This window comes from Clinocottus analis, unplaced genomic scaffold (assembly GCF_023055335.1).
Source record: "Clinocottus analis isolate CAN_PGR_092001 unplaced genomic scaffold, fCliAna1.0.p SCAF_15, whole genome shotgun sequence".
NCBI lineage: Eukaryota > Metazoa > Chordata > Actinopteri > Perciformes > Cottidae > Clinocottus > Clinocottus analis.
This window is the reverse complement of record NW_027175876.1, coordinates 3616735-3642079: the sequence shown is the minus strand read 5'-3', so window position 1 is coordinate 3642079 and position 25345 is coordinate 3616735. Positions and strand designations below refer to the sequence as shown.

Sequence of the window (25345 nt, the reverse complement as noted above, 5' to 3'; positions counted from 1 at the left end):
GTGCCCTGACAGCGACATGTTCCCTGGTACTGAGTGGTCACACTAAACACAGCATCGTTAGGGCCATCCTGCAGCTGGAGGGACAGCTGTGTGTGTGTGAGGGAGAGAGAGGGAGAAAGATGTCTAATATACAGCGGTAAACATGACTACAATCAGTAGAACAACTCAAAGGAGTCCTCACCAGCTGCTCTGATGTGAGTCGGAGAGTTTTCTTATAAGACACGCCCCCTAGCGCGAGCCCGGGCTCTGACTGGATGGCGGCAGAGCTCTGCATGGCTTCCCCGTGGTCTTCGTCGCTGGAGGATGACTCCTCTTTGTGTCTGCCGTCAAGACGGGGCGACAAGCGTTAGAAGACGTTCACACCTCGACGGTCGAGGGTGTTGTATCGCTCGCTAACTTATATTTAACTTGATATTTTGCAGCCGTGATTTTTTTTTTTTTTTTAGGGTTTCCTCACCTGCTTGACATCTCCCCGGCCTGGTCGGCGTAGTCGCGCTCGGAGACGGAATCCTGCAGAGAGGAGAAACGGCGTCGGTTTGCTTTTTTTTTTTTTGCCCACTCATTTATTGGGATCTTAAAAAGAAGCGTTATCGGCAAGATGAGGAGAACTCACCGATTTGGTGCCGCTGTTTCTGCCTCGCCAGGAGAACCACCACCTCCCGCCTTTCTTGGGCATCTTCTCCTTCATGATGTTCTCCACGGCAGCCTGAGGCGGAGCACACACAACCGCAAAAAAAAAAACACAAAAAAAAACACAACACCGTAAAAAAAAGACACTTAAAAATGAAAAGTAACTTAAACCTAAAGCATGTATGGGTGGGCGGCGAGTGGGAAACGTGAGGAAAGGGGTAAAAGAAGGTGGTCTGTGACGTACAGAGCTGTAGCCCAGCACACCAGTAAGACAACAGAGGAGAAACTCTAAGACTGAGTGAATATAACTGAGGCAGAAGGACTAATGGATAGATGGATGGGAGGGAGGGAAACAGAGGGAGAGACAAAGTTTAAGCAGAACAGATTCAGTGACGTTTGTCACACGACATAAAGACCTTAAGGTTGTGAGTTTATACGTTGCACACAAGGTGTTATGCAACCAAATGCATGTAGGATGGGGTGTACAGGGATAGTCATACAGGATGCAGTACCGCGTTCAGTCAACAGGGGGAGTGGTATTCATGTACCTCAACCAACCATCCACGAGTATAATATCTGTGCTTGTGTATCAGTTTCGTACCTTTGGCAGCGGTTTCTGAAAGGCTTGCATGGCCAGCATAAGGGGAGCCGCAGAGCTCCAATTATAGTATCTGAGGGAGATAAACAAAATGTATTTTCATCAATTTCATAACCGCATTTGAAAACAACACATCCTCAGCCCAATGGCTTGCACGTCAAACAATTTGCTGCAATGTGTGACAGTTAAAGTCATACAGCATCCATACTGGATCGTAAACCGCTCCCAGCTGTTTTTTTTACAGCTAATGTCTTACTTGGAGCCGATTTTCACGACTAAGTTAGGGTCGTCGATGATGGAGGGGTTTTCCGAAAACTGCTGGTAAGAGATGACCTTCTCGTGGAACTGCTCTGTGAGGAGACACACACACATTTCCCCGGTTCAGTTTCTCGTTTCTCTGCAGCTGACAGTAGGAGCCCGAGGCCGTGTGTCTCACCTTTAGTGATCTCCCGGTTGTCATTGAGCCCACCGCACAGAGAGATGGCGATGGACGGCATGTCGGCCATGTGGTCGCAGTAGCTGTCCACGCCGCTGTCTCCTCCAGAGCTGACCGACTGCGGGGACAGACTGGTGCCGTGGAGACCCGGGTCCGAGATGCTCCTCACCGCCGCACTGCCGTCACTACGGAGGAGTAGGAGGAGAGGCGTTAAGCTCGGCTACGACGATGTGTTCAGGCTCGAGCCGCGCACGCGACATACGACGCGTGTCATACCTCTTGGGGAAATAAAGGGCCGCCACTTCGGGCTCGAGCTCTGTGATGTCATCCAGGTAAATTCCATCAGAGCCAAGATGGCGGCTTCTCTTGTCTGCAACAGAGGAACAGCTTGTTTGTGTTGTTTCTCCCTGGTTTCTCCATGAGAAAATCCATTTTTTACAGCTAATAAAGTGGCAAGTCAAACTTAATAATCATCTCAACACCGTGAAAAAGATATCTTTACTGAAGTACTTTGAATATTCTTCAAAGTTTATGTCGACAGTAGTTCATTTTATTGCAAAGTACACCACAAAACACATTAAAGCTTGGTTTTCCTCAGGCCATTTTATTTTAATTTTCTTGGCTGGAGCTCACCCTAATGCTATGCATGAAGTGATGTGGTAAACCAGAACATTTAAAAAAAAACATATTTTTAATATTTTCTTGCATATTTTGAGGAACTGAAAGACTTTCTCAAAGTATTTCGTTAAAATTGGTGGCAAACTGTAAGCTAATACAGAGAAAGAAAGACCTAAAAACCTCATAGATAATTGCGGATTCGATAAACCCCCCCCCACAGGGACTACACATCGTATTGTGCCGTTGCCCTTTGACCTCACCTTGCCTCTTGGATGGAGAGTCCGTCTTGCCTGGCGGAGGCGACATCGTCTCCTCCACGTCAGACGTCACGCGGGCCGCCACGCCTCCAGCCGCGTGGGACTCCGTCCCCGCCGTCTCCTCCCCCGTCTCCTCTGGCATCAGCAGTCTGAGCGCCGATATTTCCGAGCAGGGTCCGCACTGCTCCGAGGACGACTCGCGCTCTATCACGCGGAAGTGTGTGCTTTCGGACACGGGGATGCACACCGGGCAAACTGGTGGAGGGTCGGGTTTCACTGGGAGGAAGGACGGCTGGAAACAGAGGAGGACGGAACAGACTGACATTAACGTACCGGAAAAAAAAATACTGCAAGTATATTTTTCGAGCTCTCTGTGTGTGCACAGAGCACTCTGTTGGCTACCTTGGCGGCCTGTGGCAGCTCGCCCCACGCCCACAGCATGGCTGGGTTCTGATTGTCTGACGGCTTCGTCAGTAGCTCCGAGTCGCTCTTGGGAGAGGTGGAGCGAGAGTGTCCAGGGCTGAGAGAGGAAACACACGATAAACCAGAGTTTTGGAGCTGTTTCTTCTGAATGCTACCACGGAGGTCGTTATGAGTCAAATGAGTGCATGAAGCACCTCTGAATCGGGCTCCACTCCCCATCTGAACGGGTGTAGATGCCGGTCTGTATGAAAGAGCCGACTGTTGTCTCGTCTCTTAGGATCTCCCGAATCCTGGAAACACACACACACACACAAACTTTGTAAACCATATATATGTATATCATGAATCTGTAAACATAACGTTAGTTATTTTTTACTCATGGTCTATAATTGACCTTGGAATGTACTAATACTGGCTTGGTGTCAGCGGTAGACTGTTCCCTTTAATACCAAAGCATTATAGGGATGTGTTTACACTGTATTTTTAAACCTGTATTGTCAGTGTGGAGTTGTTCCACAGTCGTGTGCAGGAGAGACGAGCCAGAATTCAGATGTGATGTGTGTGCCGAGATCAAAATACATCTATTCACTCTTGATGAATGGACTTAATCGCATACAGTAAAGGAGGAACATGGCTCCTGGAGCTGCATGCCTGATCCGGTCTGTTTTTGATTAAACCATTAAGGCCAAGGCACATAAAACACCCATATTTCTTCTTTTCACGAGAAAGCTTCCTTTTTATCAAGTAAAAATCAAATTAGTTGTGTTTTTTTCCATATGGTCTTGAGTGTCTTATCAGTGTGTGCGCGTGTGTGTGTGTGTGTGTGTGTGTGTGTGTGTGTGTGTGTGCGTGTGCCAATGCCACAGCTGGAGGCCTCTCCACACACACTGGTCTGTTTATTCTCATCTGGCAGACTCCAATTTTGTTCCAGCTGCTCATTTCAGTGATGTATTATACTTTTTATCTTTCTGCCTCGCTGCCGTCCCTCCCTTGTTCTGTCGCGTGTGTTTCTCTTCCTCTTTGCTTGCACCTCACATGTACTTCCTCTTGCTTTCTTAATTCCTCTCCCTCCTCCTTCCGCCCCTTTACCCGGTCCACGTTCAGTCTCACCTATTGCTCTCCGCCTCCGTCATTTCGTCCGAGCTGATGTCTATGGTGAACATGTCTTCGTCCTCGGAGTAGTCCCCGCTCTCCTCCCTCCTCACGCTGTCCGTCCGAGCCTTCCTTCTCCTCTTCCTCCTCTTCTTCATCATCGTCCCACTGCCGGTCTCTCCCATGCAGCCCGCAGAGCCCAGGGTCTGTACGGCCGGCCCGGAGCTCTTCCCCATCAGGGAGGAGCTCATCAGGAAGGGCCCATCCGACATGATGGGAGAGGTGGCCAGGTAGGAGGGGACCACTTCCTGAGAGAAACAAGATAAAGGCATCCATGAAATGCTTTTGGGAATTAAATTGAGATGAGATTTAAAACACTCAACACCGACAAAAGTCTTGCCAATAAAAACTGTTTTGTATCAAGTGAATCTGCATTTATTTAAATTATAAGTCCTGAAATATTTGCGTTCAAATTAAACCATTTATTTGGAGCACATCAAACCAGACAAAAAGGGACAATCTGCTGCAACGGTGCAAGGACAGGAAGCGTGATACCAACAGTTTCTGTAAGCACGTTAAATCTAGATTTGGGCATTTGGAACATGGCTGTACTGTTTAGCACCGTTTTTCACCAAAAGGCACAATTGTGCAATCGCTGCAAAACTGTTTGCATCTATTCTGCTGTGAGGAGAGTCTTTGCCAGTGAAACCAAACAATCCAAAACAGACTCTGTTCCTTTTTGGAAAAGAGGGGGGGTGGATTATAATACCGCCTTCTAGGAAACGAAAATACTTTCCAGGAGGCGCTTGTTGCCGGCGCAGAGGAGTCTACATGTTTATGTGTGTGTGTGTGTGTGTGTGTGTGTGTGTGTGTGTGTGTGTGTGTGCAGACATAAGGAAAGAAACAGAGTGAGAGAGAAGGAGAGGGTTAAGGAGGGACAAGTGAGGTATAACCATATGATTTGTGGCCTGACAATACTGTCCGTCACGTTTTTCTTCCCTGTGCCAAGAACTTCTCGGTGTCCCCGTCCACCCTCCTTTCTCTCCCAGGCCTGGGAATCTGACACCGCTCTGGGGAGAATAAATTACTCACTTCCCTCAATGGTGCCGGGGCCCCCGGCCTCGTCCACCGCTTGTTTGTGTCTTTCAGCGGCACACAACCTTATGTACACGTGAGCCTTGCAGCTCCAAAATCTTGGAAAAGCCAAATGCTTTCCAAGAACTCAAGAAAAACAGCTGCTTTTTTCCCTCCATAGTTTCCATGTTTTTTTTTATGGTTCTCAAGAGCTTCAAAACAGAACAATATCTCAACTTAAACGATTTTTTTTTTTAGAACAAGAGGGGTATTTCACATTTTTTACTACATCTTTTCAACTTGTCAACCTATAACCACTACTCTAATACTTAAAAGCAAATTCACAAATATGCCCTACTTAAAAGTGTATTTCTGTACGCCAGATTGATCCTGAGTCTTTTGGCAGCAGCTTTAAATATATTTCAGAAAAGGCCTGAGATAGTAAATGCTGTGTTCAGCACCCATTCACTCAGAGACGAACAGAGGAATGATGTTCAGCCAAAAAAGGAAAGAGAAAAATCCTGGCCGCCGGGCCAACTCTGTACACACAGCACAACCTTGTTCAAACTACTGTACAGTAGGACTGCATGTAAGGAGGAAGATAGCTTGGATGACGTCTCTCTGTTGTAAACAAGGGTGTGTCAGGGGAGCGGGGACTGAGACTTGAATCGTGTTCAACGAATGCTGCATCACACTTTGAACCGGAGCAGTTTTTATGAAGCCACTCAATGCAATCAGAGACAAATACATTCATGCAGACCTGATCATTTTCCGTTTCTTGCACAAAGAATGCTTCTCCGTTGTCCCCAAGCTTCATGTGTAGATCCACCGGCTCCCCGTTGATCTCCATGTCCACCTTGAGCAGCAAGGATGGAAACAAGACTTTGAGCATCTGGAGGGTTTTACGCGTCTCTCAATGCGACGGCGAAGGCGGCGGTCGCCCCTTACCACTTTCTCTCGGGACCGGAGGACTCCCATCTTGCCGAAGCGAACGTGGAAAGGCGAGCACTGCAGAGACCCATCGGGCTGCCTCACCACGATGACGTCAATGCAGCCAGAGAGCGTGGCGGGGTTGAGGCCTCGGTACAGCTCTTTGACCTGGACGAACATCTGCCCTGCCAACTGGCCCACGTAGTTCATGGTCTGAAGGGTCTGGAGGAGGGGAAAGGAAGAGATTATTTAACATTAAAGCTATAAACTACATCCATATGAATAGGTCTAAATGTGCTACTTCATATGGTGGTGTAAGGGCCACAAACATTTAAACTTTCACCTTTCTACTGTGTCAGTCTGTCAGTCAAACCACTGACGCACAACTCTCCCTCGAGGGTGAAGTTATTCCTATACACTAATTTGAAGTCACTTTTTTAAGCTGCACTAAGACTGGTCTGGCTATGGAAAGAGGACATGGAGGCTGGTTCCTGTTCACTAGTCTTTGGCCTACATACTGTAGAAAGAACCTGATGCCACTTTGAGCTTCCCCTTCGCTTCCCCACAGCCTGATAAGTCTGGAAATCCTACCCGACTGTTTTCCATTCAGCCAACTGAGGTCAAAGGACAAATAACAAGTCAGACCGGTCTGTACTCCAACAGCGGAGGTGATGTCATAGCCGTCCTCCGTATTTATTGGCCGAGCAGAGACGTCACGGGAACTACAGCTGAGCACGTCGACAATGCAAATGTTTTCGAGTACTGTTACACAAGAAAAAGAGCCAGCGCATTCGGCGGAGTATGTGGATTGTTTGTCTTTAGAGACATCTACAGAGCTCTTATAGTCAGTCATACCATGTCCCTGGTTTGATGATGGCAACACAGTACCATAAAGAGGACGCTGAAGGGGTCGATCACAATCACATCTTGTGTTCTGTCTGAGTCACTAGTGGAGGCAGCTCAACTCTCAAACAAACTACTGCAAAGGAATGCAAATAAGATATTTTCTTTCCCTATCTATTCATCTATCTATGTCATCCCTGGCGGTGCCAAACAGTGACTAAGTGATTTACATTTACGTGATGCAAACACCAATAGCCACACGTGATGAATCCCATTTGTGGCTGTCAAGACTCCTTGGGGTTTGCAGCTGTGTGATAACAGAGAAGGGGGTCTGACCTTGACTGACTTGACAGTGGGCCCTCAAAGGGTTTGCAGCAACAGGGAAGATCTGGAACAATGCCAACACAGCTCCCCCTTTTGAGCATGTGACCAGGAGAGCGGGCTCCTTACAGGAGTACAGGAGCCCTAATTTTAGAGCAGCCGGTGAATCCGAGGTGCCTTAACTATATCGGATTCTTGAAATACTTCTTGCAGATGACCTTAAACCGTCTTTAATTATTAATTTCACCTTTCACTGAGGCGTTGAGTTACAGCGCCTCTGGCAAATCCCTGCTGATTTTCAAAGCAGGGGACTTTTTTTTTTCTTCTTCTGTGAACACTGCTACATGTGCAGCTTCGTCCAGAAATAGATTTTTCTTGTGTTACAGATGAAACAAAAAGTGTCTCAAAACACTTGACAGCACCGATCGGTTTCACAACTGAGCTGATGAAAACTTAACTGAGCCTGTTTGCGAAATCCTATTATTATAAAAGCCAGTGACTTGTGTTGAACAGCAGTATGCTCATGAGTCAGATTGCTTTACAAGCTGCAGTTATGAATCTTCACTTTTGGTTATATGTGTGTGCTTAAAAGTATAGACACACTTTCACTTTTACACATGCCTCACAAAATAACTATGCTCCAACTATTAAAGAAAACAAGAATTTAAGCAAGTGGAAGGTGTAATTGATACATTATTAGTTTAATTAAAGAATACTTAGCAATACATGTCCTTCACACCAATCACACATATTTAAAGAAAAGACACAAATGGAAATAGATGTATTGCTGACTCATAAAAACGTCCTGTGTTAGGAATAAATGATAAGTGATTAGTAGGCCTATATTAAGCAATATTGATTATGACAGGTCATCAGACATGCAGGTGCAGTCAAACAGACTATAAAAGCAGTATCATACCTTCTGTGTGCTAGCAGCCGTTAAAACACACACGGAGACGTTTCGACAGCGGTGAATGACAGCTCAACAACACATTACAGAAAAGCCATTTGTCGTCTGAGGCGATGGGCACGTGTTGGACAAAACCTTGACTTTACAGCGACAAAAAACTACAAAAAAAACCCGGACAATTTAAGTAATTGCGATACTAATTCCCCCCTCTGACCGCCTCTGTTTCTCTCGCTCCAGTCTGTCTCAGTGAGCCTGGTCGGCGGATGACATCATCTCCATCGGAACCCGCCCGCTGACCAATCAGCGTCGAGCTGTTGAGTTGCCAAACGCATCGTTTCAGCTGCCACAGTGGCAAGTCAGGTCTGCTCGCTCTCGCGCGTGTGGCAAAACATGTTGGCTCGTCGAGTGAAAAGGGGTCTCCTGAACGTGCCAGCTTACGTCAGGGGATACTAACGCAGTTGTGCTTTACGTTTTGTTTCCCATGTAAGAATAGTTACGACGCTACATTGTAGCTCAACCTCGCCACGCGGTGACGTTTCCGTTCACAGAGCGCCGTCCAGCATATCGGATATCTCACCGGCAGCAGACGGCGGGAAGTAGCGGCGTCTACGTCAGTGTTTGAAGTCCCCCAGTCCGCCGGGAGCAGTGAGGTGATCTCTCCGGCCAATCACAGGCCCGTGTGACTGCACATGCGATGGAGCGGTCTAGACGGAGAGCCTGCGGAGGAGCTGTGCGTGTGTGTGTGTCGGGAGGATGTGGTTGACTGCTGGTGTCATTGCGTACAACTCGACGCTTGCAATGTGTACGAGCGAGGCATTTATGTTTCAGTTTCACAGTCACAAACTCACAGAACCAGATTTACATATCATTAGAAACACTTAACAGGTAATAACACGTTTATAATGCAGAGCTAGACTCCCCCTACTCCAATTCATAACACACTAGAATAAGCTTTATACAAGTTACACATACTGTATCTCTCTTCCTCCCTCTCCCTCTGTGTGTGTGTGTGTGTGTGTGTGTGTGTGTGTGTGTGTGTGTGTGTGTGTGTGTGTAGGTGTGTGTGTGTGTGTGTGTGTGTGTGTTTGTCTGAACACAGTCACAATCCTGACAGCAAAATAAAACTCAAAAAAAACAAAAAACTACAACAGCCTCACATGGCACTTTTCTGTAACAAGAGCCAGTAGACGTGCGTACGTGCATGTGTCTGCGTGTGTGTGTGCACGGCAACTAATTGTTTTTTCCATACTTTTTTTCTGGCTAAGCCATGAAAGGAAGAACCATAAAAGGAAGAATGCGTGTTCCTGTGAGGGTTTTTTTCCACCCCAGTCCAGCGACGCTGAACCCTTCGTTCTGATCTTGTCGGTTTTGAAAGGTTCACGATGTCACGCCAGTTGCCACGGTTCTGAGCTCATTGAACTGTGTTACAGTGCGTGTCACAATGTCACACTGTACAATGTCAGAGCTGCATTTCTCTGGCTGAGTGCATGTGCCTGTTTTGTGGTTTACAACCTCGCATGTTCTGCATGGTCTTTCGTTTCAGGACCAGTTTGTTGCCTGAGAACTTTGTCTCGCCAGAGTTAGACCCTGCACCAACCTGCAACCTCAGCTGACATTCAGCAGGTTTTATGAATGGATAGATTGGTGACTTCTTTTACTGCAAGCAAGTGATGTAACATTGACTATGATGTCACTTTCTGTTGTCAATAAATCCTATTTAAACTGAGGTCTTTTCCTGTGAGCATGTTTCTCTCATTTCTATGAAAACTTTTTTCCTCTGTAGTCATGTAACTGACCCTCTTGTCACACCATGAATGTACCATGTGCATTTGTAGCACATTGTATACCAAACAACTACATAATAAATGTGTAACCTAACATAACAAGACACACACTCTGCTGGCACTTCCTCTTATTTGTCAAATGAAATGTCTACATCCTGCTTTCCAAAGTAGAGACAATAATAACCGGCGTGAAACATATTGTCATAACTCAACTCATAGCAGCGCTTGGCCCGTTCTGCCTCTGCTACATATACAGACAGCAGTCAGAGCCGCTGAGATTCTGCAAGGATATACGAGCCACTCAGCTGCCCGGGGACATGTTTCTAAGAACGAGCTGCTTTGCCGGGAGGAGCTGAGGTCAGCAGATTCACTCTCGACAGCAAACAGCAGACGAGAGCCATTTCATGTATATATGGTCAGCGCTGCGGCTGGTGTCAGGCTACGCCACGGCAAAACAAGCTGACATGTGACGCTGCATCTAAACTACTCAGAAACACTCATCAAGAGAGTAAAAAGAAAAACATATGGGTTTTGTATTTGCTTTGACTCCCCTCAAACAGCTTAACTCTGACTTGTCCCCCCACCTCCATAGTTCACATGTCGAAGATTCCCTGAGCGAGACGCCTAACCCCGAGTTGCTTCCTGGATGCCTCACAGGGCAGCCCACTGCTCCTGAACCAAGGATGGGTCAAATGCAGAGAGGAATTTCCCCAAGGGGATTAATAATGGATGACTTTCTTTTTTTCTTTTAGATTAAGATTGACCCTAACCTTCAGGTTGACCTTATTTAGCGTTGCACCGAATCGTTCCCTCTGTTTGGAGCAGTGTGTCGGCTGTGACCAATCCCAATTTTGGATTTACAAATATGTCGCCATGCACCAATCACACTGCAGGGAAAGCAGTTGTTTGCTCTTCATCTGACAAAAATATACATGTGGCTTTTAAGGGTGATATTTTGAAACTGTAGAGGAGAGAAAACATCAGTTTCTGAGCACAAACCAGCAAAGAACTTTGCTAATTTTTTTGCATTCATCGCCTACACTTTACAGGTGAAAGAAATCGAACATGTCCAATCTTATTTTATTTGTGTAGCCCAATATCACAAGGGCTGTACAACTCGTACAGCATAAGACATCCTCTGTCTTTGGACCCTCGCATCCGATGTGGAAAAACTCTTCCAAAAATAACGTGGAGAAAAAAAGGGAGAATAAAACCTTAGGGAGAGCAACTGAGGAGTGCAAAAGATTTCACGTGTATCAAAGGAACAACATAATAATAAATAAATAGAGTCCATGTGACAGAAACGATACAAACAGTGATTGGTCACGCATGATTTCTGCACTTGAGCCACACAAAGGTAGAACGCTGATGGTCATGTTAAAAATATCGATTCGATTAACAAGTACATCAACAACAAGTTCCATTGGCAAATTCATTGCACAATATTTTCACACGCTTGGATGATAGCGAGGCCTCTGATTGGCTCATGTCTTTCTGGGCTGAGAGTCATAAGACATGATAGAAACTTTATCTGGAACTGTGAACCTCAGAAACATTGATTAAAAGGAGGAAAAAAACAGTTTGTCCTTAATGAGAAATGTTATGGGTGCAGAACAGCCTCTTGGGCAAAACGTTGTTGTGTTCTGGCTGCAGGCTGTGAGAAAAGAGAAGTGAATGACATCTTTTTTTATTTATGTAAGATTTTAAAATGAGGGCATTTTCAAAAAGAAATATGAAAAATACACAAATAACTTTTCGGATGTTTTGGTCCCAACGAAAGGCCACATGATTAAGGATTTATTTTAAATCAAGATGGGGTATTTCAGAAAATTCCACAACTCTTTTTTTCATTTAACTTCAAATTCAAATTTTTTAAAGTACAAAGTTACCCAAATTTGAAAAACTGTGAATGCCATATAGGCTGGTAAGAATTTATACTGTGTAACCTAAGCTACTGTCCAAAAAATAAACTGTAAAAAGATGTTTTATTAACTTGCCATGCCTCCTAACGTTTACTTCTCCTATTGAGGTATTTTCTTCTCAGGTCAAACCCCTTCTAACAAAAAAGAGGGACCCCTTAATCCACGAGGCCATCTCTCCAGCCCTCTTTCCCCCCTCTTCACACCCTTCTTCTCCCTCGCGTCGGGTCAGATCGTCTTACAAGGGGGGATTACTGAAAAACACATTCATGTTCTCGCTGTCTCTGCTGTCCTAAGAGCGAACTCCAGGACCCGCTACTTTTATGGTATTTGAAAATGTCAACTATGTTCAGCTATAAAAAACAGAGCATCATTTTGAATAAACGTATGTCCAGAGTCCTGTCGTGGATCATAAAACACAGCAAGTGTTTGATCACAAACTGTCAATAAGCCTCTCACATTAACATATCCACTGCCGCCGTTATTTATATATTTAGTTTTTAATGCACAATGTTGTTTTGAATATATATACAAACTGTCACTTACAGTATTATTCATATATATTGACTAATCATACATGTACATACTGTACACAATCATCCATATATATAGATATTCTGTATTTATTCCTTCACACACTTGACTTGTATATAGTATATATTTCTATTTATGCATAAGTACATAATGGGAGATGTAGTGGGAGTCAAAATCCTTGTCTGTAAATGCGTGAAAAAAAACCTGGTTCTGATTTGATGCACGTGTCCAGGCACACATTGCTTTTCTCTCTGTGCATTTCTTTCCATGTATGCATTTGAAAGTGTAATCCTTCACCTTCTCAATCCATTAATTGTGTTCATCAAGGTGTACACTCTTTTGCCCCCACAATTCATGCTTTGGTTCCACACATGCAGATGATTTTACAAACTACTTTACCCAGCTCCATTTGGTGTCTGAGGCATAACGGTCAACAGCCTCATCAAACTCTTCATCATCCTCTGCCGATGTCATGATTCCATGATGTATTTGATCTCGGCCGCAAGTTTATAATCTTTGCTCCCTCTAAGTAGATGTGTAAGTATTCAAAAAGCTCCACAGGTCCAGTCCTGTCTAGAACTTGCGTCTTCTCTCTGTGAGCATGTCAAGTGTCTGACTGCAAGTGGACCGCGTCTTACTAAATGTACCTGGGCCCCCTGGTCAGAAACCCGAGACTGTCTTGGAGTGGTCATCGTCCACCGGACCCTCTGACTTCTAAGGCATTTGAGGAGGGGGGACACCTGTTCGGATTATTTATCAGAATGTTGGTCTAAGAGGACTTTTCATAAACACTTACACGTGATCACACACCAATTACATGACACATTACCAAAACTGGCACAGAGCCCCCCCTCCCAATGCATGCCTGACAGTTTTTTCAAGGTGTAAAAATTCTCATTAGGTAACACGGCAAGTGTGACCTCTTTTGCTGCCCCCACCCCCATGTTGACCAGGGTATAGTGCCGTCACCAACAGGACAGATCAGGACACCTGTCGTATGGGGTGAAGTCCAAGTGGGCCCGGTGACCACTGTAATTAATATGACACTGATGCCAATGACGCGTTTTAACTGGTGACCTTTGGTATAAATTTGATAGGCCAGCTGGGCTCTTTCAACCATGGCACCGACCTCTACTGCTGTTTCAATAAAGACATTGCCCTCTAGTGGGCAAAATGTAAACATATGTGGATTTAACGTTGCATTCACTTGCTACATTTAAAATCCGATTTATAACATGCATGCTTTGGTTGTTAGACTTCATGTGTCTGGTTGTAAAAATGATAACACAAAAATAAAATGCACCCTCTTCATATTTCCTGTGAATAATAACGGTCAACTTTCATTACTAACAAAAAGAAAGTACCTTTTTCGGTTACAATTATATTACTTTTCTTTAAGGTCAGGTTTGATTTTGTTGTTTAATTTAAAAAATAATCAAAAAATCAAAAACCATGTTGCTTAACTTCAGACTAGACAAGAGAATATTTACTTAGTTATTATAGTTATTTATTATTAAGCAATGCAGCTGTGCTCGTGCTCTCGGGTCACAATGCGAATATCAAATTTCCTGCAGCACCTGAAAGCAGCATATCACCTCTGGTTGTGTTCACTGTCCTCCTCTTGTCGCTTATTGATCCTGCTAGCTTATCGCTCGCGCTCGTATCAGGATGGTGGTCGTGCTGTCCGACACCACACTTTTGTCCGTAGTTTCTGGTTAAAGGTATCTGGCATTCGGGGGCTTTAATGTTCCGTGCAGCTAATCTAAAAACCATCGGCAAAGCGGGAACCGGCTGGTAGGTGGTCTTTGAACTCACTAAGACGTAACATTCACATATTGTTCGCGTCCACTCTCGTGTTAGCTGGAGAGCTAAAGCTAGCTTTGCTAACAGCCAGCTAGCAAAGCTAAAAGATCGACGGGGTTTCTTTTGTTTGTTTTTTTCCCGATGACAGTTGTTAATATTACCACAGTTTAATGCTACGTATCTTGATTTTTGGTTGAGTGGTGGTTTTCTTTAAAGATAGTTTGTTTGTAGACGTTTGTTGACGTTGATTTAAGATAGCTAATGAGAAGACGTTAGTTAGCTTCTGAAGCTATTAACGAGCCTCAAGAAGTGTTTTGTGATTTGAAGATTTATAAACGTAAGTATTACGCTGTGAACTCGGGGGATGTTGCGTCCAACTTAACAAATAATGTATCAAAGGCGAATAATTCGCTCTCCGGCTAACTTTAAATTCGCAGTTGCTCGTCTCTTAATGGCAACTAACCATCTCAACTGCCGACATTAAGCTAATTAACGACACGGCGCTGTGATTTAGGAAAGTCGCAACTGTAGCTTTCCAATGACTATCTAGTTTCCTATAACCTCCCCCCACCCTTATACACACACACGCACGCACACGCACACACTTTCTAACGGCCTGCAATACCAACCAGTATCCCAGCAGCTCCAGCAGCTGTCCGTCACCACTGCTCATATAAATATGATGAAAATCACAAGTTGCAATCCTAAATGTGTAAAACGGGATCCTCTCCTTTCCTCCACTTTAGGCACTTTTGCCAGACGATGGACGAGCTGGTCCACGACCTGGTGTCGGCGCTGGAGGAGAGCTCCGAGCAAGCCGCCCGCGGTGGGTTTGGTGATGGAGGAGACCACGCGCTGGCCGTGGGCTGTCTGCTGAAGCGGCAGTCTCGGAAGCGGAGGGGCAGAAAGCGACGCTCGGACAACCCACACCCGCCTTGGGAGACCGGCCACCTCAGTGAGGGCTCAGAGTCCAGCGTGGAAGAACACAAGGTAGAGTAGATCTTGGACAAGAGTTTAAGTTTGGGACACAGCTGGTCGTTCACCCAGGACCTCTTGGCTGAAAACCAACGGAGATGCCCTTGAGCAAAACACAAGATGTTCTTAAGATGCCCAGAAATATTGTTCACCTTCTTCTTTTAAGGAACAAAAAATTCCTTAAAAAATGTGCACAAAAAAAGAAGTAATTATTGGACTGAGTATGAGGGATGGAAATGGTTTAAGTTTCTCTGGTGCTTTTATTAAACCTGACTTTGTCTATTTATCAATAGGAACATCTTCTTTAATTCTACTTTAACCCTGGATGCCAGTAAACGGTTAACTCGCGTGTCTTAATTTAGAGATGTTTGAGTACTTAAAGATCGAGAACCAGCCTCTTCTGTTGATACACTCACAACATTCTCTAGTCATCTTAATATACATCCCATAATGGACCATAATGCTGTATCAATCTATACTTCCTTTAATACCAACTTGTTTAAATTGAATATAGCGTTAATCTTAATACCATCCTCAAGTTTGTCTCAAGTTTCTAAATATAGCACCGACATCACGGTTTGATATTTGCTATGATGTTTGTTTCAGGACTACCGTGCCAGCACAGGGGGTGTCTCTGCTTCCAACAGCCACGCCCGTGACAACAGCGACTCAGATGAGCAACTTGGCCCTAAACGCCGGACCCTTCTAACAGCTGACACTGGACGAGGCAAGCGGCCGATTTGGCCAGACGACTTGGGTGTCCTGGGATCCGCAGAGGGAACACGCAGCCTTAGACGGAGACGCAAGGTCAAACGCATGGCTGTGGATCCACCTGCCGAACCAGAACCACCCTCCTGTACCATGCTAGGGCCGCCACCTGTTCCCAAAGCCCGTGCTGGCGCAAGGTTGCATAGACTGGGTCCTAGTGACGTCAGGGGTGCCATGGAGGTCTGTGGGGGTGGACCGATGGTGTCAGCGGGAGGGAAGAACAGGGTCAAGAAGAGGAAAATAGCTCCTTACAGGCTGGGAATGGAGGCTGCAGATGAAGGGGTGGTGGTGGAGAGTGAGGACCACATTTCATCTCCAACTGACGGGTCCAAGGACAAAATGGAGCTGGAGGAGCAGAAGGGGTCGGATGAGGACATGAGTGACAGGTGGTTAGTGTGTTGACTTTTCTTTTTTTCATTCTCCATGTTTCTAGAAGTTGCAACTCCTTTAAAACTGCTGGGTATCGCACATCCAAACAATTTCAGCTACATTTTGTAGGCAGATGTCCTTTAATTGCTGCTTGTGTTTAGACAACATAACATTTCCGAAATCTTGGCCTGTGTTAATTGCGTTTCCATCTTCCACTTTCTTTTTTCAGTGAGACCAGCAGTGTCAGTAACAGCAGTGACGGAGGCCTCTATACCAATGACGAGGGAAGGCAAGGTAAATACTCATGTTTAATTTTGTTCAAACTCAAAAGACAATGTACATAGACAGTAGGTATACACTCTGTGCAGTGTTTCCCCTACCATTATATTAGGGGGGCGGGTCGCCCCCCTGTAATAACTCCCCGCACCTCTGTAATTTTCTCTATATTGCCAGATCACAATACGTCATTTAAGGTTCTCTTTCCTATAGAACAGGTCTACACCTTGTTCAGTTATTAAACAAACTAAAGGCCGTATTTTATTGACAGGATCTACACGACAGCTTGTCATTTCTGTCTCTACGTGGTCGCTTGTAAACACCTCTCCTCTGCTCTGTATCGCGCACACCATTGTTCCGCCCCGATGCGCAGAGACATGTGCGCGCACACAGGCGAGCGCTGAGCACACAGGAGCGGGCAGAGAGCGTCAAAAAATATGGCGCGTGAAAGCAGACAACTATATCTGCGTTTTAAACGCTCCCATGTAGAAGATAGCAACAGTAGCCCTCCTGCAAGGAGCAACGGAGCAGCTCTCCGGGTCCAAGTGAAACGAGTCAAAGCGCTCGTGTCTTGTTCCAACAATGAGCTGCTGGCTTCACACATTACAAAGTGCACAGACATAAAACTAAGTCATTAATAAATACATGGAGAAATGCCTGTACTTTCGGGTAAATGTTCACGGTTAACAGATTACGCTACGCATGCGTGTTTCTGCGATTTTTGACGTTTTGCCAAAAGCCAATCTCCGCAAAGTCTCGGTGAAATCGTCTTTTCTGCTGTTCCGTCTCTCAAAACCGGAAAAAGATTCCATCTCAACATGGAGAGTGAACTGAGAGCGTCCGTATCAAGTCTGCATTCGCGTTTTAAAAATGTGTGTAGAGGAAAGCAGCTCACTGCAGCACTAATACTGATATAACCTGATGCTCACATATCTGCAGTCTCATTCTGTTTTGTTCTGCAATTTGCTTTTAGTTTTCCAAAATGAGCTATTTAGTAGTAAGTACATATAATTTATTTTTTGCACAGATAGAACTTAATTTTCATTGTTTTAAGTGATTGCAATTTATTTTATTTTTTTGTGGTCTGACGGGGCAATTTAGTTAAATTGAAAGTTAGTGTTATTGTCCTTTATTCTGTTATTTATAAAAGCACAGATGGAGTCACAAAATGATGTTATTTACAGAAAAAAAGTAATACTTTTGATGTTTGTGTCATTGTCGGTGTTGTCAAGGTCCCCCATCCCTTCCCCCTGAACCTGTAAACCTAGGGGAAACACTGCTGTGTATGTATGTATATACATGCATGCATGTATGCATATCAACCAAGAATTTCCTACATATGATGCAATATCAGCATGCAACCAAAACAATGACTTCTAAAGATAATCATTTTTTGTACGTCTCCTCGCTTGGCCTCATAATGATTGTTATGCCGGCTGTGTTTCCACCAGATAAGTCTTCGGTCCGGTCTTGCAATACACGAGTGGAAACCCTGGCCTTTTACTTTTTCAATATTTGTCAGCTATTTCAAATGCCTATATGCACACTGCAGATTACTTGCATTTAGATTAGATTGAACACTAGTGGGAGCAAGTTTTCAGAATTTCCAACCTTTTTTTTTCTTTAATGCCACATCAGGTGGATTTATAAAGGTAGCGCTTCCTTTATCAGTCCTTGACAGCATAGCTTTGCAAATACCTCCCGTAAAGTGAAACGTCGGTCTCTTTTTCCTTTGTCCTCCAGCTGATGACGAGCAGAGTGACTGGTTCTATGAGGGTGAGCCAGGCTCCGGTTCCGCACCCGGAGGTGCGTGCGGGATCGCAGGAGTGGTTCCTTGGTGGGAGAGGGAGACGGGCTCAGAGGAGCTGGACCTCGCGGACCCCGTCTTCAACAGCATCCTTACTGGATCCTTCCCCCTCATGAGCCACGGAGCACAGAGAGGTAGGCTGGAAACATACAGACAGTATAGTTAAAAACAGCACAGGAAAATTCTAGTTACAAAATGTATAACTCTGGAGGAGTGTATAGTGTTAGATGAGGCACAGTCACATACATTTTTACAATGTAGTAGTTGTTAAAGTCTCACTCATAACCAGTATGCTAAACACTGATCAATGTTCAGAGGTAGGCTATAAAGTGTTGTATATTAAATATGAAAAATAAAATCTACCTGTGACTTTAACAAGCAGTGCTAAATAGAAAAATAACTGACGATAAATACTTTTTTTTTTTTTTACATAAATCCCAGTACCTCACAGAATACGGTTCATCCTCACTGTTTGCCAGGCCTCATCATTTAATAATCATGTCCTCAGCTAATAAGTGACGAACCAGTGCTCTGTTTGTCAGGGTTTCAGGCCAGGCTGAGTCGTCTTCATGGAAACCAGCAGGGATCTCAGGCGGGCAGCTCCAGCCAAAGCTTCAATGACAGACTGGGCAGACAAACCCAGGACCCCCACGAGTGAGTCCCCATATTTTTTAAAATTCGTATTAATTCAGATTTATGTTCATACTTAAATGCCACTGGCCTTGAGAGCCGAGGTTTAAGGCGTTACGTTTTCAAGGTATCCGACCATAAGGAGTGGTGATGTCACAGGAGGAGATCCTTCAGTGCAACACACGTTTTACACACTTTTATATAGCGTTGGTACCAGATGGTAGACAGAATCACAAATGAGTGAAACGACCAACTTACTTGTTGTTTTCAGGATTTATTAATCTATTCACATAAAAAAAATGTGGCCACCACAAGTTCCCAGAGCCAAAAGTGATGTCTTGATTAGATTTTGGTGGTCAAAGGTCACTGTTACCTCAATAATTCATATGCTAATAATGACACTTTCGTACGGATGGCTGATGAATTGATGATGTTTTGGACAGACATGGATGTAACTGCAACATGACTGGTTGTCAGAGGCATACAACTGCGAGGCTGTAATTGTAGTTTCTTTTTAATCTGCTGTTATGATTGTAGCACGTTCAGTTGCATTTTATTTCATGAAAAGTGCTGTACAGACAAAGTGTTTCAGAGAAAAGTAGCAACCTGTGAGCCACACTATACTTCTAGAATCAATTCAGATTTAATTGTTATGTAAAACTAATATTGTTTGATAGTTTGTAGACAGCAGGGTAGAAAAGCATGCAATAAAAAAGACTTAAATTAGTATTGAGACAATATAAAAGTAAACTGGAACACAAATAATATTTATTTCTCATTACCGGTTCCACATTTGTCCCTTGTTAATTTAAAGTATTTAACTGCAACTAAGTTCCTGCAGTTCAAATGCAAGTAAGGTCCCTAAGTTAAAGTCTAGAAAGGTAAATGTTTCTGTGATGGACAACAGTTCACCCACAGCAAGACATGGTGATTAATAGCAGTTTGGTTTCTGTCTCTGGAACGCTGCCTTGGTGGGAATTTTGAGGACCTTATTATATACCATTATATCTCCAACAGGCCTTGGTTTAGCTCGGGCTCGAGGAGAGAGCACGGACAGGTGAGCCATGTTTTTTTTTACCAACATATTCCCTCTCAAATGCAAAGTAAAAATGTTGATTTAGTACAAGGATCTATGTGGTTGGTGTTTTAAGAGAGACCTGTTGTTTTATTCCAAGGATTTCTTTTAAAGTGCTTTAAGCATTAACTCAAGTTTTTCCTCTCTTTTTTTTCCTCCCTTCCCGGCCACTTCAGTTGCATTGGGACCCACGGTCAGACAGAGGGCATCGGAGAAGCTGCTCAGTAAAAACAGCCAGCAGGTGAGAACAACAGTTTCACTTTAAACACCAGTGATTTATGACCAAAACTCGGACTAATTTCATTTAGTAACTGCTTTTGTTTCTGCTGCGGTCTTATCGACCTAACTGCCCACTGGTTTCACCTTGTTTAATGGCGTTTTTCAAATGAAATGGGGGAGGGAGAAAAAAAAGCTACTTTCCACAGTGTTATTTGAGCTAAAACTAATGCTCCCATATTTTTGTCACGCTTGGCTGGTTTTGCAGACAAACCAGCGGGCACCTCGGCTCTCTGTGTACAGGGGATGTCAAGCGGAGGCGAAAAGCAGCGCCCCTCGGTTCCACCGCCCCCTCAGGTATTGGATGCAAACCTAGCTACACCTAACACACCATCTGGTACTTTTTACCTACTGCCCCTTTTATTGTATTTTTGGCTCTCGCTTTCTCGCCTGTTTCCCTCCCCCTCCTGGATGAGCTCAGTATGTTCGCCAGCCTGCTTTCGTCATTGCCTTCTGTCTCGCACATACACACTGGTATAAAGAATTTGGCTTTCGCTACGCACTTTTTAAAAGAATGAATCGAGAGAGCGGAGTCCCCTCATCTTTCATATTGCTCCCCCTCTCATTATTCAACCTTAGCTTCAGCTGAAGTTGGACAAGAGTCAGCTGGCTAGTCATGCTTTTAGAGCAGAGACACTGGATTAGCTCTTAGCCAGTAACACTTGTGTATCACCCCCCCTCCCCCAAACCACTCTCTTTACCTCTGGGCCAGTTGATGCTTTTGTATGAGGAAGGACAAGGCAGCAAAGCCGTTTACTGTTAGGTCAAAAATCCCATTATAATATATGCATTCTGAAGCTACGTCACATTTTTTAAAATCATATTTTAGACCATGACACCAGAATTGTATGCACAATGGAGTACCAGCGTTTTGTTTAATTGTGAGCTCCCTTTCTCTGTTTCTCCCAACACACAGCTAAGTACTGCAAGTAGCAGATATAAGACTCTTGGGTAGCAGGCACATACTTTTTTTTCGCATTGTAAATAATTTCGGATTGTCCCAAGATGCGACGCAAATATAAAACACATTTGAAACTCGCCCCACACACACACACACACACACACACACACACACACACACACACACACACCGGTGCCGTGCTCAAGGGCAGCATGTGCCGACCACCAGCAGCAGGGTGGCGGCACAAGAGGCCGAATTCACATCTTGACAATTTTGGCTTGAATCCACCATCTTGTATGCAAATGAGCGTGCAGCTTTGCATCTATCGCTGGACCATGAGACGAGAAGAACGAGGATCAAAAGACAGTTTTGAGACGAATGAGAACTACTTTCTCTCGCCGGAGGTTGTTTTTGCTTCAGGACTGGAAAATGTAATTTGATGATGATTTAAACTACAATTATACTTGGATGTATCAACAGTTTTAATGCAGTGTTGATGACGTCACAGGAGGAGATCCTTTGCAGTGCAACATGTTTTACAGACCCTCGTATAGCCGCTGTACCAGATGGTAGACAGAATTGCAAATGAATACAACAACCAACTCGCTTGTTATTTTCCTGATTGATTGATCTATTCACATTAGAAACATGCCCATCACAAGTTCCTAGAGTGAAAGCGCATGTTTCTAAAACAGACATAGCCTATTTTTAATGACATAAAATCAGCAAATCCTCACGTTAGATCAAGTGGAACTATATTTTAGATACGTACATGTACATGTTATTGGATTGTCCGTCCCTTACTCGTGATTTCATACAATGTACCCACATTTCTTCCCATTTAGTATAAAGTCAAGGATGAACCGATTAGATTTTGGTGGTCAAAGGTCAAGGTCACTGTGACCTTGCATCTATCTTATTCTTCTGTGCGTGATATTTCGGGAACGCCTGAAGGACGTTTCACAACATCAGGCACAAACATTCACTCGGACTCAAGGATGAGCTGATTAGATTTTGGTGATCAAAGCTCAAGGTCGCTGTGACCTCACAGCTGTCTTGCTTGTCGTGAACATATCTCAGAAATGCCTGAAGGCAAATCTTTACAAATTTGACACAAACGGCCACTCGGACTCGAGGATGAACTGGAATTGGAATTTGGTGGTCAAAGGTCACGGTGGCCTCACACAACCTTCATATCGCTAATGGGATAATTTAACAAGGTGATGAAGTTTTAACTGGTGGAGGCTTAGAATCGCAAGACAGCGATTTTTCTATAAAAAAAATAATTTTGTTTCCTGACCTGTGACCTCTCTTTTCAGCAGTGGTCGTCGGGGAGAGCGCGGCTCCGATCCCCGACTCGAACATGGGGAGTCGCATGTTGCAGAGCATGGGCTGGAACCCCGGGATGGGCCTGGGTCCAGAGGGCCGGGGCATCGTCGAGCCCATCCGTGCCACGCAGAGACCCAAAGGCACCGGTTTGGGTTTCAACTAAAAAAAACAAAAAACAACAACCTGGTGTCTGGACCCTAAACCTGAAGCGGGCTGGGACAAGACGCCCAAAGACCTACAAGGAGTGAAGGAGATGAACTGCTGCTCAGGGCGATGAACGATAACAAGAAAAAATATAATCCAGGCATGCGAGTCATAAGAAGGAAAGGAATGAGGTTTTACCTAGCAACAGTCTGTGATGAAAGAGAAACTTTCCCATATTGGGGAAACTGCAAGAAGCCGGGGATATCCACACAGAGAGAGAGAGAGAGACATGTGGAAATGCATGAAACTGAGCTGGAGTTATGACTTTTTGCAAACATGTCTTCTCAAGAAAAACTCCATGTTGGAGAAAATGAACGACATTGATGCCTCGTAGTTAGTTGTTCTATACTGAGCCAAGGACGGTTTGTATTCAGTCGACGGTATCGGTTTGTGAATTAACGAGAAATTGTTTTGTCCAATATTGCACAATCATTTTGGAATCAAACACTGTTTGAGCAGGTCATACCTCAAGATCTATTTTAGGTTTCTTTTTAAGGTAATGAAGTAAGGGTACACTGTATGGACGTGTGTTGAAATATATGGACCCCCCCCCCCCTTTCACTCTCTATTATATTGTTCATCATTGTAAAATGTCATATCAGAATGTTTTTGTTTTTTTATCTATCTAAAAACAAGAAAAATATTAAATCAAACCCACAATTTCCCCTTCATTGTAGCACCACTATGTATGCATGTACAGCTGTGGCTGCTGCAGGTTCTGCTGATGTTTACTAAGAAAACACGCGAGAACAAGTCTTTTGCCGACTTTTGACTTATTTTATGCCGTTTGTTTAGGTATTTTATCCTGACGTATGCTTATGCTGAAGTATTTCGCCTGCCATAGATAACCATGCTCAATGACCTGGCATACAGTACACTAAGACATGGCTTTACTATTGGCTGGTTACAAGCTCTCAGTTTTGGAAATTACTGTAAGAGATGGAATTGGTAAATTTAACTCTTTTCAATGGTTCAGAAGTTGGAATATATATATATATATATATATATATATATATATATATATATATATATATATATATATATATATATATATATACCTACCTTGTTTCGCAGGTGTTTTCACTTAATTAGCACTGATGGCCAGTAGAGGCTGTGCTGGAGGTCTAATCAGACGGAAGTGGAAGCACCTGTGTGACCGGCAGGTCCTTCAAAGAAGTGCAACTTTACATTTCATGAATAACTTTTAGTCTCATTGTTTCTTGTGTTTTAGGCTGTTGGGTAAAGTGGTTTTCCCTCCAGCCGTAGAATGTTCTCAACAAAGATTTGGAATTATTATAAGTGCAGGTAGAGAGTTTAATGTCTAGAAAAAGAAATAATAAAAAATGAAATTATGAATTTATAAATGTGCGGTTGTACTGTAACAAAATTATTTTTCTCTGTTATTGTAACTAGTGAGCACCGACTGGGTGTTATTTCCCCCACTTGGCCTGTTTAGGGAAGCGTGAGATGTTCGTGAAAGTATTAAACTCAGAGACTGCCTGAACGATGTCATAGCTGTTGTCCCATGAGGCCACGCCCACCGCTCCAGTTCACCAGGTGGTAAAAAACAAAGGTTAATTTTATAATCTATTTTGACTATAGAGCCTGAATCATGCTGGATTTTTTTAGAAACTAATATTAACATCCATTAAAAAACCTAATTACAAACTATGTTATGTGTGCATGTTTTTTTTTATAAGTATCCTTTTGAGGAATCGTTTTAAAGCTTTCATAAATACTATTTATCACCGTCTTCTATCACGCTTTCAGAATCGCACAATGCCACGTGGTTAACTTTCTGAAGCGAGGTTTAGGCAACCAAGTACTTTTAGGTTTGAAAAATATGGTTACAATGTAACAATATAACTTAAAAACTGTAACTAGCTTAAATTACAGGAACAAAAACAGTGGTTTCCTGGGTGAAAGTCTTTGTTGACTCACCCAGCTTCAGTGGACTTTCTCATTCGTTATTATAGTTATTATCCCAGGTAACTTTTAATATCAGTCGCCCATTGATCTACGTCAGTTTTTCCAGAAACATGCAACATTGATTCCTGGAGACGTGGCTAAATAAATGACAACATAAAATAAATAGTCCGTCAAAAAGCCCAATGTCAAACGACGCTTTAACTTTAGCCAATTAAATCGGTCATCCCAGTATGTTGGCCCGTTTCTGCCAAAGGTTTGAAATGAACTCGCTCGCTGCCACGGGGACTTTAGTGTTTGAAACTCATTTTTTCGCTCACTCAGTTGTTACTTATCAGATGGAAATACAACTGTAACATGAAACCTGTTGAAATATATCTTTAAGTCTGGTGGCAGTGAAGCTGATTCACGGCCTTCAAGCCTCTCGCAACATCCACGGATCAAACACAAAACGAGGAGAACTTTCTAGTCTGTTTGCTTTTCCGTCACAAACACACTCGCAGCTCCTTTTTTTTTTTTTTAAAAATCCACAACTGGCCAAAACAACATGCCCTCTAAATATGTCCAACTCCATCAACACATGCATCACTTTCACATGCTGACTCAACATCGCTGAAATATGATGCTCCCTCTGTCT

At 43.8% G+C, this 25345-nt stretch overlaps 2 protein-coding genes across 6 annotated transcripts in view; one reads left to right on the top strand and one right to left on the bottom strand.

The window, feature by feature from the left end:
* LOC137785661 (phosphatidate phosphatase LPIN1-like) overlaps positions 1 to 12968 on the bottom strand; it is a 14909-nt gene extending 1941 nt beyond the window's left edge. The window contains exons 1-15 of one of the 2 annotated variants that reach the window (XM_068577098.1): positions 12769 to 12968; positions 6077 to 6280; positions 5889 to 5984; positions 4073 to 4362; positions 3157 to 3252; positions 2942 to 3059; positions 2543 to 2831; positions 1941 to 2034; positions 1665 to 1849; positions 1485 to 1578; positions 1232 to 1301; positions 614 to 706; positions 458 to 510; positions 182 to 320; positions 1 to 86 (exon numbers count right to left, since the gene is read on the bottom strand). The exon at positions 1 to 86 is cut by the window's left edge and continues 63 nt beyond it. In XM_068577098.1, coding sequence (XP_068433199.1) covers positions 1 to 86; positions 182 to 320; positions 458 to 510; positions 614 to 706; positions 1232 to 1301; positions 1485 to 1578; positions 1665 to 1849; positions 1941 to 2034; positions 2543 to 2831; positions 2942 to 3059; positions 3157 to 3252; positions 4073 to 4362; positions 5889 to 5984; positions 6077 to 6280; positions 12769 to 12843 — 1982 coding nt within the window. In that variant the 5' untranslated portion in view covers positions 12844 to 12968. Of the gene's footprint in view, positions 87 to 181; positions 321 to 457; positions 511 to 613; positions 707 to 1231; positions 1302 to 1484; positions 1579 to 1664; positions 1850 to 1940; positions 2035 to 2542; positions 2832 to 2941; positions 3060 to 3156; positions 3253 to 4072; positions 4363 to 5888; positions 5985 to 6076; positions 6281 to 8141; positions 8406 to 12768 lie in introns of those variants that run through there. The other variant, XM_068577099.1, reaches the window with a different exon arrangement.
* Positions 12969 to 13982: 1014 nt separating this feature from the next.
* Positions 13983 to 24453, top strand: gpatch2 (G patch domain containing 2). 4 transcript variants are annotated; one of them, XM_068577234.1, is made up of 10 exons: positions 13983 to 14163; positions 14919 to 15162; positions 15754 to 16301; positions 16514 to 16578; positions 18304 to 18501; positions 18910 to 19021; positions 20015 to 20054; positions 20249 to 20313; positions 20557 to 20645; positions 22572 to 24453. In XM_068577234.1, the coding sequence occupies exons 1-10, from the start codon at positions 14114 to 14116 to the stop codon at positions 22739 to 22741; spliced, it is 1581 nt and encodes a 526-aa protein (XP_068433335.1). In that variant the 5' UTR covers positions 13983 to 14113; the 3' UTR covers positions 22742 to 24453. The 4 variants fall into 4 exon arrangements, with proteins under 4 accessions (XP_068433335.1, XP_068433334.1, XP_068433333.1 ...); XM_068577233.1 differs by having other exon boundaries at positions 15754 to 16304; XM_068577232.1 differs by having other exon boundaries at positions 13984 to 14163; positions 22569 to 24453.
* Positions 24454 to 25345: the final 892 nt, after the last annotated feature.

Coding starts and splice junctions, on each gene's coding strand:
- gpatch2 (XM_068577231.1), top strand. CDS start 14,114: ATGTTCCGTGCAGCTAATCTAAAAACCATCGGCAAAGCGGGAACCGGC. Junction 18,502..18,909: donor GAGCCACGGAGCACAGAGAG/GTAGGCTGGAAA, acceptor TCTGTTTGTCAG/GGTTTCAGGCCAGGCTGAGT. Junction 19,022..20,014: donor CAAACCCAGGACCCCCACGA/GTGAGTCCCCAT, acceptor TATCTCCAACAG/GCCTTGGTTTAGCTCGGGCT.